The sequence below is a fragment of the Schizophyllum commune genome, assembly GCF_000143185.2.
Source record: "Schizophyllum commune H4-8 unplaced genomic scaffold SCHCOscaffold_10, whole genome shotgun sequence".
Taxonomy (NCBI): Eukaryota; Fungi; Basidiomycota; class Agaricomycetes; order Agaricales; family Schizophyllaceae; genus Schizophyllum; species Schizophyllum commune.
The window spans coordinates 383,232-398,247 of NW_026089547.1; the positions used below are offsets into that span (position 1 = coordinate 383,232).

Genomic DNA, 15,016 nt, shown 5'->3' on the forward strand with positions numbered 1-15,016 from the left:
TGATTTGTTGCCGTCGGTAGCCCTGTGCATACCGCAAGGCCCTCTCTTCCTTTCCCCTCATCATCGACCATGGCGCGGGCAGACTCTCCTCTCCTCGGCCTTCAGGATGAGCCCTGCCCACCGCGCGCGGGTGATAGTCACGCGTCGGGCGCGATGGACGCGCTGTACAACCCCTCGCGCTACCTTACGACGAAGCACGCGAGCGCAGTGAGTGACTTGCCCTGCGCACCGCGCCGATGAACTGACGCCCTCCAGACGCGTCGCGCAGGCTCTGGACACTCGCCAGCGTCGTCGATATCCTCCATCTCGGCCGTCTCAACCGACACGCCTCCGGACTCCGCGCTGCCCTCTCCCCACCCGCTGCGCCAGGGCGCGTCTTCCTCCTCCTCGCATCTCTCCACGCCTGCCTCACCTGCTGAAGATGCGACGCCGACGCGTACTCCCGCGCGTAAGAGTCTGCAGACCTATAACCTGCCGCTCCCGAAGGTGGACACGCGAAGCCCCAACCTGCCCTACAACAGCAGGATAAAGAGACTGTCTAGTGATTCCGACGCGCGCTCTTCGTACAAAACATCGCCACGGTCAGCGAAGACGCACTCCATCTCTCCGTCCATCTCGTCCATCGTGCCTCCGTCGCTCTCATCGCACTCACCCAGCCCCTCCGTCTCCTCGTCCATTGTAACTCCCCGCAGCAGGAGCTCGAGCTTCCGCAACGCCGTCTACGTGATGGGTGCCGGGGACACGATGACGAATGTGACGGATGCTGGTGAGCCGCAGCCGCACAAGGGTACGCCCTCGTCGGTCCTGCGCAACGTGTATGACCTGGATGAGGAGCCCGTGGAATGGCCTACGAGGCCTCGTGCAGTGCCAGAGGATGATACCCCACGTCAGAGCCTTGACTCCGACGATCCGGCGTCCTCCCCTCGACGGATGACGCAGTCACCCCGCGCTGGGAACAGCCGTGGGCTGCCAACTTCCCCGAGGCCGGCGCACGCGCAGGTATCGCCACCCCTGCAGGCTGCAGAGCTGAACTGGCCCCTGCCGCCACCTTCAGCCCCTCTCGCTTCTGCGCAACCTCCTGCGCAACGTGCTCCGGCGCGCCCTCCTCGTCCGCAGACTCTGAAGATAGACGACAGCCTTATAGACAAGGATGTCCTGACTCTATCCCCTGCTCTGCGGCGCATGGACTCTCCGTCGATCAAGCTATCCACACCGACCTTCGCGTCTACCCCACGCGCCGCTCTGCGAAGGCAGTCGGGCAGGCCTAGCGAGCCGAGCACACCCTCGCAGCTCGCGCCGTTACGCGAAAGCCCTCGCCTCGGTAGCCCCCGCCTCGGTAGCCGGGAGCCAACTCCCTCATGCTACTCCGCTGATCCCGTCGACCCGTTTGAGTTCGCGAGCAGGGCGACAGGCCGACATTTCCGCCCCGAGTCGCTCGCGGAGGATGATGAGGCTGATGCGCACGCGCCTATCCCGATTCCAATTCAGCCGCTGCCCTCGCCGCTGGGCTTGCCGCCGCAAGAGGAGGAGCAGGAAGAGCACATCGAGTTTCCTGCGGAGGCGGCCGCGTCAACGGAGGGGGATTACATGGATGAGATTGGGGACTCGTACTTTGATTCGCCGATGCATTCACCTATGCATAGTCCGGCAATCTCGAGAAAGTCCAGCAGGCAGTCGATGGCAAGGAGTGCTCAGAGGTCGGCGCAGGGGCACTCCGACTCGTTGCGGTCGTTTCCCTCGCGGTGGAACGATGACGAGCTCCCGTCACCCTCGACCTCATACTCGAATCACCACCACCGTCTTGCATCGCAGCCAACGCAGCCGGAACAGCCGCCGCCCTCGTCGAGGAGCGTGCGCAATACGTTCTCCCTCAGCGACATGAAGACCTCCTCCGTGACTCGCCCTTCAATGCGCCCACGTGCGTCGACTTCGAAGCTCGTGAAGGGGCCGCGCCAGACACTGGCAAAGAAACCCATGTCCCCTCCCATCTTCGACCAGGACGCCGAGGACTACGTGGCACCCCTGCCTCCCTCCCGCCTCAACTCACGCCCATCGACCGCTTCCAGCAAGAACCGCGGTGAGCCGCCAGTATCACCAGCGATCTCATACGTGCCATCAGCGGCCTCCCACTCCATCCCGCCGTCGCCCTTCTCGATTACGACTTCGCTAGCCAGCCGCTCGTCCGGGCCGTCTACGCCGCACTCGATCTTCGAGGACCACGGCGAACGCCCGAAGACACGCGAGCGTAGCAACACGCTGGAGAAGTTTAAGAACGCCGTCCGCGCGCGGAAGCGCTCGCTCATCGCGAGCGCTAACGACACCATGAAGCTCCCAGGAGATCTGCCTCCGCCGCCGAAGAGCGCGAAGGATCCTGTACGTCAATTACCTGCCTCGCTACATACTTTTTTTTCTCACATACGAACCCTTCAGGTATCCTCCCAGTGGTACGCGGACGACGATGATCAGAAAAACTGGCTATCCAGCCTGCGCAAAATCGGCCGCAACAACAAGAGCTCTGTGTGGTCATGATAGACCGCCCACGATTATCCATCTACACCTCTCATCTTTATTGATTGATCGACCCTGTATATGCATCGTCTCGGTATCCGTGCTCCCGCTTTCGTTCTCCGTTGTGTTTATGCTTATTCGTATCCCACCTGCTTCCACCCTCCTTCGTCACCTTCGCTGTACCATATCTGCGGTCCTCGGTCTCGTAATGCTGGCTTCTCTTTTCGTCAGACTTCCTTCGGCATACCCTACCCCCCTTCCCTGCACATTTTACATTCCCAGGAGCTCTGTGTCCTCCTTCCGCGCGCCTGCCGCTGCGGGGCCGACGACGGGTGCACCGGCTACTAGGCTAACGATGTTCATAAGAAGCGTCGAATACGCCGAAGACTGGTGCACGATTCGTTTTCTATTGCGCATATGCGTTGGACACTTCCTACGGTTGTAAATATGTACATACTAATTCTCGCACACGTCGTCGTTCTTTTGTCAACTGTCTATACATATCGTGGCTGTAGGACGTCGATCTACTGTATCGGATCTCTCTGGTTGGGTACAAATATAACGGATATATAGACTTCCTTGAAGTTGGATTGACTTGGTCGTCCGAGCCTTAGGCGTAATCGACGTGAAGAGTTCCCGGAAAACCTACGAGATAAATCCAAGCTCGTAGTCGTGAATGTCATGGTAGATTGTGAGGCATAGTACAGGGAGAGGGCAGAACATAGAAAGTGATTTACAAGTAGACCTAGCTACTGAGAAAGACGAAGGGGAAGTACAACATAGGTAAACCATACAACAATGCACGCCTCTCGTGCGAATACAAAGACCGTCCACAAAGAAGCATAGTCCGGATGTCCTCAATTCCTCTCGCCCACCGGCACCAGCGCATGCGTAGCGTCGACCTCCTTCGCCAGTATGGCCGCGAACTCGGGGGCGTCCAATGATCCTCCAGCAGCCAGGCGCTCAACGACATCGCGGTACCACCCATCGTAAGCAGGAGCGCTCTTCAGCGGCTCGTCGGCCGCGTGTTGCGGCGGCTGGTACGCCAGCCACGGTACGGAGCTGGAGCCCGGCTCGCGAGGACCGTCTTCTGACGTATCCGAGCGCATGCTGTCGACCGATCCGCGGCGCTCGCGCTCCTCCCATGCCTTTGTGTAGGCGGGCAGCTCCGACGTGGTCATGCTGCGCGGGTCGCGGGAGCGGGTGTAGGGGAGAGAGTCGAGGTGGTAGGCCCGGGATTGAGGAGGGATGCAGGACTGGGATTCCGTGCAGAAGTAGATGTGGGTGGGCGCAGCGAGCTCGCGCGAGTTGGGATGGGCAGGGACATTGGCGCCGCGGTCTTGGGCGTGCGGGGCGCAATGCATGGATGCAGGGTGGAGGTAGGAGGGCATGGCGACGGCGACGGCAATGGCGATGAGAATGGCGGTGAGTGAGCGCAAGGAATGCGGGTACGGGACGACGCCAGGAAGTAAGGACGAGCGCCCACCGCGCCCTCGCATATATACGCACAGGCGCCTTTGTCCAGCGCATCGTGTTCGGGGGCAAACCTACGGGGGCCGCCGCGGCGCGTGCTGCCGGGCATGGGGGTACATGACGCCGAACATGAGGAGATGGCTGGCGCTGTCGAGAGAAAGAGTATAAAGGCATCGTGATAGCCGTGGGACCCGACGGCGGGGAGCGTGGAGGGAGGCGCTTTGTTGCGCCACCGCACTGCACGCCAGGTGAGCGGTGTCGCTGGGTACGGAGGCATTTCCGGCAGACCTGGGCAGGGGACGAGGGGGGGCGTGTGTGATGCGAGCGGGCTGTTGAAAAATCGCAGGTGTTCCGTTCTTCATTCAATTTGCTGAAGCCGGCGAGTACGCACTCGTCTACTACATAGGCCATGTCTTGAGAAGATAACCGTTCACTCACGCCACTGAACCTGAGGAGGCAGAGAGGGCAGGTGCCAAACGCGCTGGCCGTCCCCTCTCAGGAAGTACGGCTTCAAACACATGACAAGCAGACAAAGCAAGCGAAGTTGATGCACGAGCTCTAACTTCCGATTGTAGAGAGTCAGGACCGCATGATAGGAAAATTAATCGCGGAGTGATATCCAATACTTCCCTTCCGTCCAGGATGAGCGCGCATCGTGCTAAAGGAACCCCAGAAACAGTGTGACAGGCCTATCAGAGCTGAGTGTTGCTTGTGAAGGCACCTGTAGCCTAAAGACATTATTCTCTTGAGTGTCTTGTTATTTTGTATAGAAGAAAGGAAGCCACAGCAGCGCAGCGTCTCGAAGTTGCCTTGGGAGTTGAACGTCGGGAACAAGGTACACCGGCAAATGCCGGTGCGCATTGTTACGCACTCCGTCACGCGCTTAGACACTTCAACATCGCTTCCCGTACCCTCATCTAGGCGTTCCTACGACCCTCTTACATAGACAAGATGAATAGGTCCGTCGCCAGAGATCATATCTGGTTGGCCAAAGTCTGATGTTCCCGCCCGATTTGCAGAGGCCCTCTGATCCTGGTTCGTCAATTCCGCTACATGCACCGCTGGCATTTCCTGACCGAATCCCCCTCGCGCAGACCATAGATGAAGCAGAGGTTCGTTATTTGATGTAGGATATAATCGACCAACTCACAGGCTTGCATAGTATCTACTAGACCAGCTCGTACGTACCCCTGCGCTGGCAATCACTTCTGTCAGCCCAAGTTGTCACGCACACAACGCTCACATCTGCCAGCCCCCTCCCTCGCCCGACGATGACGAGCTCGTCAAGAAGCTTCGCCAACGATTGAAGGACCTGCTTACGGATCTTCGCAAGGGCGCTGAGGGTGTTATCAACTCATAGATCGCCGACTCGCTCTCCGAAATTCAGCAACGATATGTCCCGATAATTTGATTGCCCTAATATCTATGGGTAGTCTACATGGTTTGTAAGATGGATGATGCTTTTGCTCAGTTCTGTAGAGCCCATGCGTCACTACCTCTTCCCCAGCTCCGTCTCCCTGATGAAGATCGAAGAGACAAGCGCCAGCGCCGCCGTCCCCGCGGTGAACCAGAATACCGTGTTCAGTGCGTGCTCGTAGGAGTAGCGAACGATGCCCCTTGACTCAGGATCGAGCTCTTCGAGGTAGGCGAGCGACTCGCGGACGCGCTTGACGATCTGCGGGACGGAGGGAACCGCGTCAGTCGTCTGAGCGAGGCGTTGATATACAAAGCGAAAATACATACCTCGTCGACGTCCTGCCCGTGCAGCCTATGGTGCAGCGTCTTACGGAGCACATCCTGCAGGATGGTGCTCGCGATCGCAAGGCCGGTGACCTGGCCCAGAGAGCGGAAGAGGTACGAGCCTACAGGTCGTCAGTCCAAACGCGTCCATCAACAAAGATGCCCGCCACTCACCTGCTGTCGCGATTGCCTGATCCTCCGGCCCCGCATTAGCAATGAGCGATATCAGGCTCGTCGTCACACCGGTGCCCCCACCAATCCCCTGCACCAGCAGCGCGACGACGAACCAGACCAGCGCATGCTTTGCCGTCCCGGTATTCAGCGCGGTCCCCGCCACGCCCGCCGCGAACAGCACGTACGCTGCGACCGTCAGCCGGTAGTACTTCCCCGTCTTCTGCATGATGAGCCCGCCGCCCAGACTGCCTGTCGTCCCCGCGATGACGCTCGGGATGAGGTACGCGCCCGCCTGCCCGGCGCTTAGGTTCATCACGGCCTGGTAGTACAGCGCCAGATTGAACAGCACGGGCGTCGCAGTGAAGAACTGCCAGAAGTTCGTCATCAGGCTCGCCATCAGGTCGCGGTTGCCAACCAGGCGCAGGGGCACGAAGGGCTCAGCGGCGACGCGGAACTCTACGAAAAGGAAGACGGGGAAGGAGACGAGGAAGACGAGGGTGGAGGCGATCGTGGCGCGGTCCGTCCAAGAGACGTTCCCACCGCGGTCAAGGGCGAAAAGCATGGAGAAGATGGTGAGTATGAGGAGGACGGCGCCCGGAAAGTCGACGCGGCGGAGCTTGGCGCGGAAGTGGGAGTGGTCGGTGTGCGGGAGGTGGAGGAAAATGATGACGGCGACGATGGCGAGCGTGGCGATGGGGACTTGGATGAGGAAGGCCCTGCGAAGGATGAGATGATGCCTGGGTCAGGTGGATGGGGACCGACCATCGCCAGCCGATGCTGTCGGCGAGGATGCCACCGAGGGGAGCGCCCGTTACGGAGCCGGTCGCAAATATCACATTGAGAATGCCCTGCCAGGTGCCGCGAGATCGTAGGGGGACGACATCGGACAGAATGATGCTGACGACCCTATGGCGCACGTCAGCCACTTGAGCACAACGAAGGATGATGGCACGCACGTAGACATTCCCCCACCTCCCGCGCCAGCAAGCGCCCGAGCGGCAATGAGCTCCGTCATGTTCCTCGCGATACCGCAGAATAGACAGCCCAGCGCGAAGACGGTATAGGCAAAGAGCAAGCATGTCTTGCGACCGAAGATATCACTGAGTTTGCCATAGAGTGCTCTTGGAAGGGGATCAGCTTCAGAAGCGGAGATGAGTGATCGGGCGTACTGGAAGCTGGTGGCTGTGAGCATGTATGCCGTAGCGATCCAGCTGGTGCTCTGGAGTTGATTGAGCTCGCTGCCAATGACCGTGTACGCTATTCAAGTCAATGTCAGTGAAGGAAGTAACGAGAGGCGTGATAAGCCGCACAAGAGACGACGATCGTGGCGTCCAGAGCTGCTAGGAATATCCCGAGGACAAGAGGTACTATCTGCACGTAGAAGCCGAGGTCAGAGACTCGGATGCTCAGTAGGCCAGCGCACGTACTATAGTGACCATAGCCGGCTTCTTGACCTCTTCGGGGGCGGCGTTCTCCACATCCTCCGCCGTAGAGTGCGCGTGAGCAGGATCGGTGTACAACCTCTCCTCCTGTGCAGAGGACAGCAAGGGGGATCTTTCGGTACTCATCGTGGACCGCCCGCTCCTGCACTACAGTCTGGATACGAAGGAGAGGTTTGAGGGCAAGGGTGGGAACGATAGAGAATGCGCAATCTCGCGCACTAGATAACGCATTTCGTCGGTTTTAGTCATCCCCGCATGCCAACTCCGGCGAACAGGCAGCTCGCCAAGCACTATGAGCAAGCGATCGTTGGCGTCGGCGAGCCCGCAACGGGCGGCGGTCTGTGGCCCGTCATGACACGGGGAGACGAAGGGAAGATGTGACAAGCGCCGGCGCGGTCGTTGGCCCAGCCCGAAGGAGTTCGGCTCCTGCCGAGGGAACTTGGAACAAACCCCGACCATCATGCCTACTGGGCGCTTCGTTCGGGTACAGGGGAAGGCTCTCCTCTAGTGAAGAGGCGCAGAAGGCTTGAATGAGTCCCGACGTCGAGGAAAGTCGTCGTGAGGGTTTACTCCTTTGCATTGTTGCATCTGTCGGCTCTGCTGTATGCATGAGGCGGCTATAGTGGCAGCGAGGTCTACAGTGCTCTGTGACAATCAGAACGAGCGAGTCTGGCTCCCAAAAATCCGCAGCGCTGATATCCTTCCTTCAATAAATAGTACCGTAGGTGGTAATATCAGAGACGTTGATTGGGGACCATGGAATACCACTTTTGAGGCTAGAAAAACGGCATACCACGGGAAGATGCATACTGATGATCGACTGCGTCCTCAAAGTCTTCGAAGTCCGTCCAAGGCCCGCTCTTGACGCTGCGATACCAGCGCAACATCCTCGAGACCCGATCCCAGGCCTCTTCGCGATAAATCACGGCAGCCTCGTCGTAAAACATCAGTTCTTCATCGGCACGATAGGCCACCTCCGTGAGGGCGGGAAACAGCGCAGTCAGGCAGTCTGCGACCTCGTCAGCGACTACGATGCGTCCGTCGTTGATCTCCAAGCGCTCGAGAGCAGGGGCTGGGGTTTTAGCTACCGCCACCTCCTCGTTCGGCAAGTATGCAGACCGGACGTCCAACTTGAGGGTGAGCGTCCGTAGCTGCTTGCAGTGCGTAGCAAACGCGAGAAGAGTTCTCAGCGTGCACGATGTCCCTGTCGCGTTCGGTACGCGCAGGCGCACGAGATTGGGCCACCACTGCGCGAGCTCGCTATAGGCGTCATCGGTGAGGCCTACGGCACCCTCCGTCTCTCCGATGGAGATCTCCTCTAGCAGACGGTGCTGAGACAGCGGTCGAAGGAAGTCGAGGGGTACCAGCAGTGGGGTAGGCGGGTCATTGAACATAGGAGTCGGTGGCACGCCTGCCAGAATGTCGAGGTGGGTCAACGTTGTCGGGGAACAATGCTCGGCTACGGCGACAATAAGCGTCTTCATCTCGTCGCGGGTGGCAAAGCGCGTTATTGGCATCTTGAGCATCTCGATCTCGCGCGGCGTGTCCCCTAGATACTGTAGAAGCGCCATGGCGAATTCCGGGCACACTCGCGGAAGCTGCAGGCGACGTAGGTTCTTAAAGCCTGTTTTGCCTATGTGCTGCATCGCGAGCGCGCTGGACGGGTCTTTCAGCGCGTAGGTGGGGTCCATCAGCCGCAGGTGTGTAACGGACACACTCTGGCCGAGAAGCATGACGAGGATGCCCGCAAGATCGAGGCCGACGAGAACAGAAAGGTGGGTGACCGAGGAAAGGCCTATTAAGTGTAATCCTAGTTGCTGTGCCTCCGTAAAGTTGTTGTCGAACCTATGAAGGGGGAGGTCCAAGAGTAGGTGGGTGAGCTTGGGACAGATCACATCCGTCAAGATTGGGACATCAGCGCCTCGAACCCAGATCTGAAGGTCCCAGATTGTCGATGAGTATAGCTGGAAAGCCTCGACCGAGCCGTGCATGGTGACATGAAGTCGCTCGAGCTTGCACATGAGCAGCGAGGAGGCAGTGAGTATGAGACGATGGACGGTGGGGGTACAAAGATGATCGTCATGACGGAGGATTCTGACGTGTCGGCCGAGTCGCTGGATGCCCTTCAAGTCATCTTGATTAAACTCTCTGGCCATATCCTGGTATGGGATTAGCCCAAAGTTATCTGCATAGCCCAGTCTACGCACAAACTTCCGATTCTCGGCACCCGTCAGCAGGGACGAGGTCAAGGAAGCCTGCGACGGAGAATCTCCATCGATCATAGTCCATGCGTCGTCAGGTAGGAGCTTCAGCAGGGCGAGCTGGTCCGGCAGCATCTCCCATAGCCAAGGCGTGGCGCAGTCGTTCCAAAGCTTCGAAACAAGTGCATACTTGCAGAGCAGTCGCGCTGACGCACGTATCCGCTCGCTGGTAGGGATGCAATGTTCAATGTACTCCGGACGATCGGCAGCGGCTTCGAGAATAGCGGAAAGTATTTCCGGTATGTCGATGGGTCGCGCTGCGGGTGGATCCATCGCTGGATATAATCGAGTTCGAGAGAGCGCAATAGGCGCGCCACAGTGCCACTGATACGTGATCGAGTAACTACCAATATGTTGGCACGAGCTCTGCGCCGGATGAGCGCAGGAGGCAAGAGAGATCGGCGCCACAAGCATTTACTACCAAAAAAAAAGCCCTTCTTGATCTTCAACTGTCATCACCCTCGGTTTCCCACGGTTGCCGGAGAGGATACAGCGTCGAGTAGGCACAGAATGGAGACCCCGCGTCAACGGGCAAGCCCCAGAGGCAGCTCGAGAGAGCTGGCAATGGAGGAAGACGCTAGGAGCACCCCGTCGACACCGTCGAGGAAGTCGGCGAAGTTGAAAACAACCCTAAAAAACGCGTACAACCGCACAGCGGACATGCTAACCACATCGCCTAAACGCGGGGCCCGTAAACGCGTGTCTAACGAGCCGCAAGGGCACCGAGAAGACACCAGCGTTCTCGAACCGACCACCCCGGTACGGAGGTCGACCACCTCTGCCCAGAGACCGACCACGGATCGCCCGGAACTGTGGAAGGACGTCAGCAGCACCTACTGGGGTCCGCCCAGGCAGCAGGCCGCGGCTCCCTCGATGGAGAGCGTGCAGACGCAATACCCGGTCGAATCGCTCTTCTCCGACGGAGAGGTCGCGTACGGGTCCGACGCGGTCGCGGATGCATACCAGTCACTCGCGCAAGCCCTCACATCACACGAAGTCCTACAGGCCCTCAACATGGTGTCAAGCGCGCTGGCTAGCGCCAGCGAGCAAGACACACCACTCCCCGAGATACCGAAGAGCCTCTCCAGCGCCGTCACCCAAATTGCTAACATCTGCTCGCCATGGACTTCGATCTACAGGACATTAGGCGCACAGCACCAGATGATGAACAACGGCTTCGAGACCATCGTAAAACTGACGCGCGAAGCCAGGAAAGAGGCAACCTCTCAAGCCCGGAAGAACGAGGAACGGCTCGACCGCCTCGAGCGAGCCCTAGACGACATCAAGAACAAGCCACTCCCCCCTACCCCCCAACCACAACCACATGCCGCCAGCACGCCTCCGCCGCCGACGACTCAGTCGAAGACGCGAAAGGCAGCGACGACGCCAAAAGCACCCTCCAACAACACGCTGGAGGCGGACCACCCCAGCCGCCTAGCCCTAGAGATTCGGCCCGGGGGCCTACCCAAGGAAAAGCGGATGGACGAGCTCGCGCTTCGCGACCGTATCAACAGCGTCCTGCGTGACATCGTCGATCCGGCGAAGGTCCAGGTCGCAGGTACGAAGTGGAACCCGCAAGGGAACTGCATTGTCGTGACGCGCCAGGACCAGCTAGCGAGCGACCTGATCGAACATGTCCCGAAATTCGCAGAGCTCGTCGGCCAGGGAATGGAGGTCATCCCTCGACTCACCGCAAAGTGGCGCCGGCTCATGATACACGATGTCCGCACGGGGCTCTTCGACGAGTTCATGCCGGGCCTTCACACCCCCGACCAGATTAAGTCGGAGCTCCTATCGAACCCCGTATTCAGCACCCTCAAGTCGCTCGCTGAGGAACCGCGCTGGCTACGCCGACCACAGGACATTGTGACGCCCAGGTCGACGATTATCTTCGCAGTAACGAGCGAGGAGGAATACAAGAAGTTACTCAAGGCCAAGATCTTATGGGTGTACGGTCGGGATTGCCGTGTAATGCCCTTCGCAGACAAACCACCGGTCGTGCAATGCCACAACTGCTGGGGCTATGGACACAATGCCCGCGCCTGCAAGACGAAGGCTAAGTGCCGACTCTGCGGCAGCGATCACGCCACCAATGAACACGCCGCCGCGTGCGAGACGTGCAGAGGGGACGAGATGGCCGGGGAATGCACGCACAACAGGAAGTGCCGCGGCTGCAGCGGCGACCACCCCTCGGATGATAGGAGGTGCCCGAAGCGGCTAGAGCAGTACGGTAACGCGCGCGCCAACGACAGGGAACCCCGAACGGCGGCAAAGACGACGACCGACGCCGACGGCTTCACCGAGGTCACGAAGAAAAAGAAGGCACGGGCCAAGAAGGCGGCGCAGCCGAAGTCGGGTGGAGCAGGGGAAGGCGCGTCGTCCGGTACATCCGCGAAGGACCCTCCCCCTCACCACAACCGCTTCACGACCCTCCCGATTGAGGGCGCGGGCAACACACCAAACGCCACCACCAACCCCGTCGGAGCCCTATGAACAGAGAAACCCGACAGCGACACAACACGACCAAACCCATACGCGTCCTCCAACTGAACTGCTTCAAACAGGGAGGCCTGATCACCACTCTTCTGAATAAACATACCCATGACTTAGAACTAATCCTCGTGCAAGAGCCGCAATGGGGACGCATTGGTGCGCGCGACGGCGAAGACATCCGAGGCCCAATCAGCTGCGGGACCTGGACAAACATTCTACCCGTACCGACTATTGGTCCCGACGACCCGCCACCACATGTTCTAGCGTACTACCACCCTCGAGACGACGTCGAGATCACTCTGCGGTCGGACATAGTCACCCATCGAGACATCATGATTCTCGACGTAACGCAGGGCGACGACATCACCACTATAGTACACATTTACAACGACCGCCGCCTCCCGGCCGCGCAACAGGCTTCCCATCTCATAGCAGACCTTACTCTCCCAACCCACCACCCCGTGCTCATCCTAGGCGACTTCAACCTCGACCACCCTCTCTGGTCGACGGAGCCCTCTCGCACGTCGGCTGGGGCCGACGAACTGGTGGACTGGATGTCAGACAACGGGTATGCTCTTCTGAACAAGAAAGGCTGCCCGACCCACTTCCCGCGACGCACGGCTGCTGCACCGTCCGTTCTCGATCTAACATTCGCGAACGGCCCGGCACAGCAGCTAGACGCGGCAAAGGGGTGGGCTCTGGCACCACAGTACCAGTACAGCTCCGACCATATAGGTATCACCTTTAGCCTGGACTACGGCGTCACCCCCATTGAGAATCTCACGGGAGAGCGCTACAACGTGAAGGAAGTCAAGCCCAAAGAATTCCGAGCCGCGTTGCAAGAGGAGATTCACCGACGGCAAGGCGCACTCGAGAAGTTGATGGACTTAGGCCAGGAGGTGTCGACGGACGACCTTGAAGATGCCACCACCGCCATCACCGACGCTATTCAGGCGACTCTGCGAAGGGTCGCGAAGATACGGAACCCATCAGTATCGGCCAAGCCATGGTGGGGAGCAGCGGTCGACGCAGCAACCTCGCGCACGCGCGACCTTCAGGCCCAGCAAAGAGCGTACCGAGCTGTACACGGCCAAGGGGACCCAGAGCTCGCAAAGGCAGTCAAGAAGTCCAACAACTACTTCAATAGACTCGTCAAGGCGACCAAAGCCCAGTGGGCGAACGAACAGGTCGAGAATGCACAAACAGAGGACATCTACGGCTACCGCAAGTGGTCGCAGGGCGTGCGCCAGTACCCATCCCCAGCAATAGCGCGTTCGGGAGGACGGGAACCGGCCGTCTCTCATCAAGACAAGTGTGATGCGCTCCGAGAAGAGCTATACCAGCCGCCGCCACCTCTTGACGAAATTTTCGAGGCGGACCTCACGACCCGACTCGAGAACGAGCTGCCATACGAAGATGTCACCGAAACCGAGATTTACGAAGCGCTGTTCTCGCAGAAGGGGAACTCGGCACCCGGAAGCTCTCAGGTCTCATACAAGATCCTGCGGTGGTCGTGGGAGATAATACGTCCCCATTTGACGGCCCTGTACAGACGATGCCTGTCCAGCGGGTACCACCCGAAGCAGTGGCGGAAGGCGGTCGCCGTGGCACTTCGCAAACCCAGGAAGGACGACTACTCGCAGCCAAGAGCATACCGACTCATCACGCTGCTCGAGTGCATGGGGAAGGTACTCGAGCGGATTGTGGCACGACGTCTCACATACCTGGCCGGGAAACATGGCCTGGTCCCCGCAACACAATTCGGAGGTGTCTCGAACGCGTCGGCAACCGATGCGATATTGGCCTTCGTCAACGACGTGCACTCGGCGTGGAATCACGGATGGGTGACATCGGCGCTAACCTTCGACATTAAGGGCTACTTCGACTTCGTCAACCACGACAGACTTCTCAGCGAGCTGAAAACTCGTCGGGTGCCAATCGAAATCGTACGCTTCATCGCGAGCTTCCTTGAAGACCGAGAGGCCGCCGTCTGCCTGGATGGGAAGCGGAGCACGATGGAGCCGGTGCTCAACGGCATCCCACAAGGATCACCCCTCTCGCCAATCCTGGCCGCATACTACGCCGCAGACCTACTCGAGACGCTGCACAAGTTCGACCACGGGCAGCACGAGGTCTCGCCCCTCGGCGCGTTCATGTACGTGGACGATGGCAAGCTCTACGTGTCGTCTGCGTCGTTGATGAAGAACACGCACATCCTCGAGCGCGCATACGATATCACCCGAGACTGGCTACGCCGTGCAGGCCTGGATGTAGACCGTGTCAAGCGAGAGCTGATGCACTACACCCGGCGCAAATGCGACGAGCAGTCCCCCTCCGCACGCCTCTCGAATGGGGATGGAAGCTTCTCGACTGTAACGACGAGCTCCACGGTGCGATGGCTGGGCATATTCTTTGACCGTAAACTGCTTTTCAACAGACACGTCCAAACGCTAGCGGCTCGCGCCGAAAACACAGTGCAGGGGCTCACAATGCTCGCGAACACCGTGCGCGGGCTGCACCAAATGCATATGCGACACTTATACAAGGCATGTGTCATACCAGTCATGTTCTACGGAGCTGCAGTATGGTGGACAGGAAAGAAATGCCACGTCAATGCCCTCGAGAAGGTCCAACGGCGGGCACTACGGCTTATATGCGCGGCCTTCAGGACTACGCCGATCCAAGCGCTCGAAATCGAGGCGTCCATCCCACCGATCGGGATAGCGCTCGACTACGAAGTGCGCCGGGCAGGCATACGGCTGAACAAGCTCGATCAACGACACCCCCTCATACAACGCTTACCGGAGGAATGGCGAGACCCAACCGGCTACGTCTCCCCTCCCCCTCTGCCGAAGCACCCAAACTCACGCAATAAGAAGGTCTTGGAGAAGACTACGAAGCTACACGAGCTGGCGAAATGGACCA

The 15,016-nt window shown here is 59.2% G+C and overlaps 8 protein-coding genes across 8 annotated transcripts; 4 read left to right on the plus strand and 4 right to left on the minus strand.

Moving 5' to 3' along the window:
- Window positions 1-69: 69 nt before the first annotated feature.
- SCHCODRAFT_02512973 (uncharacterized protein) lies at window positions 70-2,529 on the plus strand (the record flags this gene model as incomplete). The annotated part of the gene is made up of 3 exons (XM_003029036.1): window positions 70-207; window positions 256-2,373; window positions 2,431-2,529. 3 exons carry the CDS (start codon window positions 70-72, stop codon window positions 2,527-2,529), a joined length of 2,355 nt encoding a protein of 784 aa, XP_003029082.1.
- A 651-nt stretch (window positions 2,530-3,180) lies between these two features.
- Window positions 3,181-3,899, minus strand: SCHCODRAFT_02751426 (uncharacterized protein; the record flags this gene model as incomplete). Its single annotated transcript, XM_003028720.3, has 1 exon — window positions 3,181-3,899. The coding sequence occupies one exon, from the start codon at window positions 3,897-3,899 to the stop codon at window positions 3,366-3,368; it is 534 nt and encodes a 177-aa protein (XP_003028766.1). The 3' UTR covers window positions 3,181-3,365.
- Window positions 3,900-4,979: 1,080 nt separating this feature from the next.
- Window positions 4,980-5,341, plus strand: SCHCODRAFT_02512220 (uncharacterized protein; the record flags this gene model as incomplete). Its single annotated transcript, XM_003029035.1, has 3 exons — window positions 4,980-5,093; window positions 5,144-5,161; window positions 5,234-5,341. 3 exons carry the CDS (start codon window positions 4,980-4,982, stop codon window positions 5,339-5,341), a joined length of 240 nt encoding a protein of 79 aa, XP_003029081.1.
- Window positions 5,342-5,473: 132 nt separating this feature from the next.
- Window positions 5,474-7,334, minus strand: SCHCODRAFT_02670907 (MFS general substrate transporter; the record flags this gene model as incomplete). Its single annotated transcript, XM_003028719.2, has 8 exons — window positions 5,474-5,656; window positions 5,725-5,843; window positions 5,896-6,611; window positions 6,658-6,801; window positions 6,852-7,016; window positions 7,065-7,152; window positions 7,206-7,266; window positions 7,323-7,334. 8 exons carry the CDS (start codon window positions 7,332-7,334, stop codon window positions 5,474-5,476), a joined length of 1,488 nt encoding a protein of 495 aa, XP_003028765.1.
- Window positions 7,335-8,113: 779 nt separating this feature from the next.
- SCHCODRAFT_02512083 (uncharacterized protein) lies at window positions 8,114-9,871 on the minus strand (the record flags this gene model as incomplete). Its single annotated transcript, XM_050343265.1, has 2 exons — window positions 8,114-9,496; window positions 9,545-9,871. The coding sequence occupies 2 exons, from the start codon at window positions 9,869-9,871 to the stop codon at window positions 8,114-8,116; spliced, it is 1,710 nt and encodes a 569-aa protein (XP_050198405.1).
- A 387-nt stretch (window positions 9,872-10,258) lies between these two features.
- On the plus strand, window positions 10,259-13,071 carry SCHCODRAFT_02452129 (uncharacterized protein; the record flags this gene model as incomplete). Its single annotated transcript, XM_050342561.1, has 2 exons — window positions 10,259-11,552; window positions 12,356-13,071. Coding segments are annotated over 2 exons (2,010 nt in total), but the record flags the coding sequence as incomplete, so codon positions are not given.
- Window positions 13,072-13,967: 896 nt separating this feature from the next.
- On the minus strand, window positions 13,968-14,159 carry SCHCODRAFT_02512292 (uncharacterized protein; the record flags this gene model as incomplete). Its single annotated transcript, XM_050343267.1, has 1 exon — window positions 13,968-14,159. A coding segment is annotated over one exon (192 nt), but the record flags the coding sequence as incomplete, so codon positions are not given.
- Window positions 14,160-14,244: 85 nt separating this feature from the next.
- Window positions 14,245-14,730, plus strand: SCHCODRAFT_02513245 (uncharacterized protein; the record flags this gene model as incomplete). The annotated part of the gene is made up of 1 exon (XM_050343287.1): window positions 14,245-14,730. A coding segment is annotated over one exon (486 nt), but the record flags the coding sequence as incomplete, so codon positions are not given.
- Window positions 14,731-15,016: the final 286 nt, after the last annotated feature.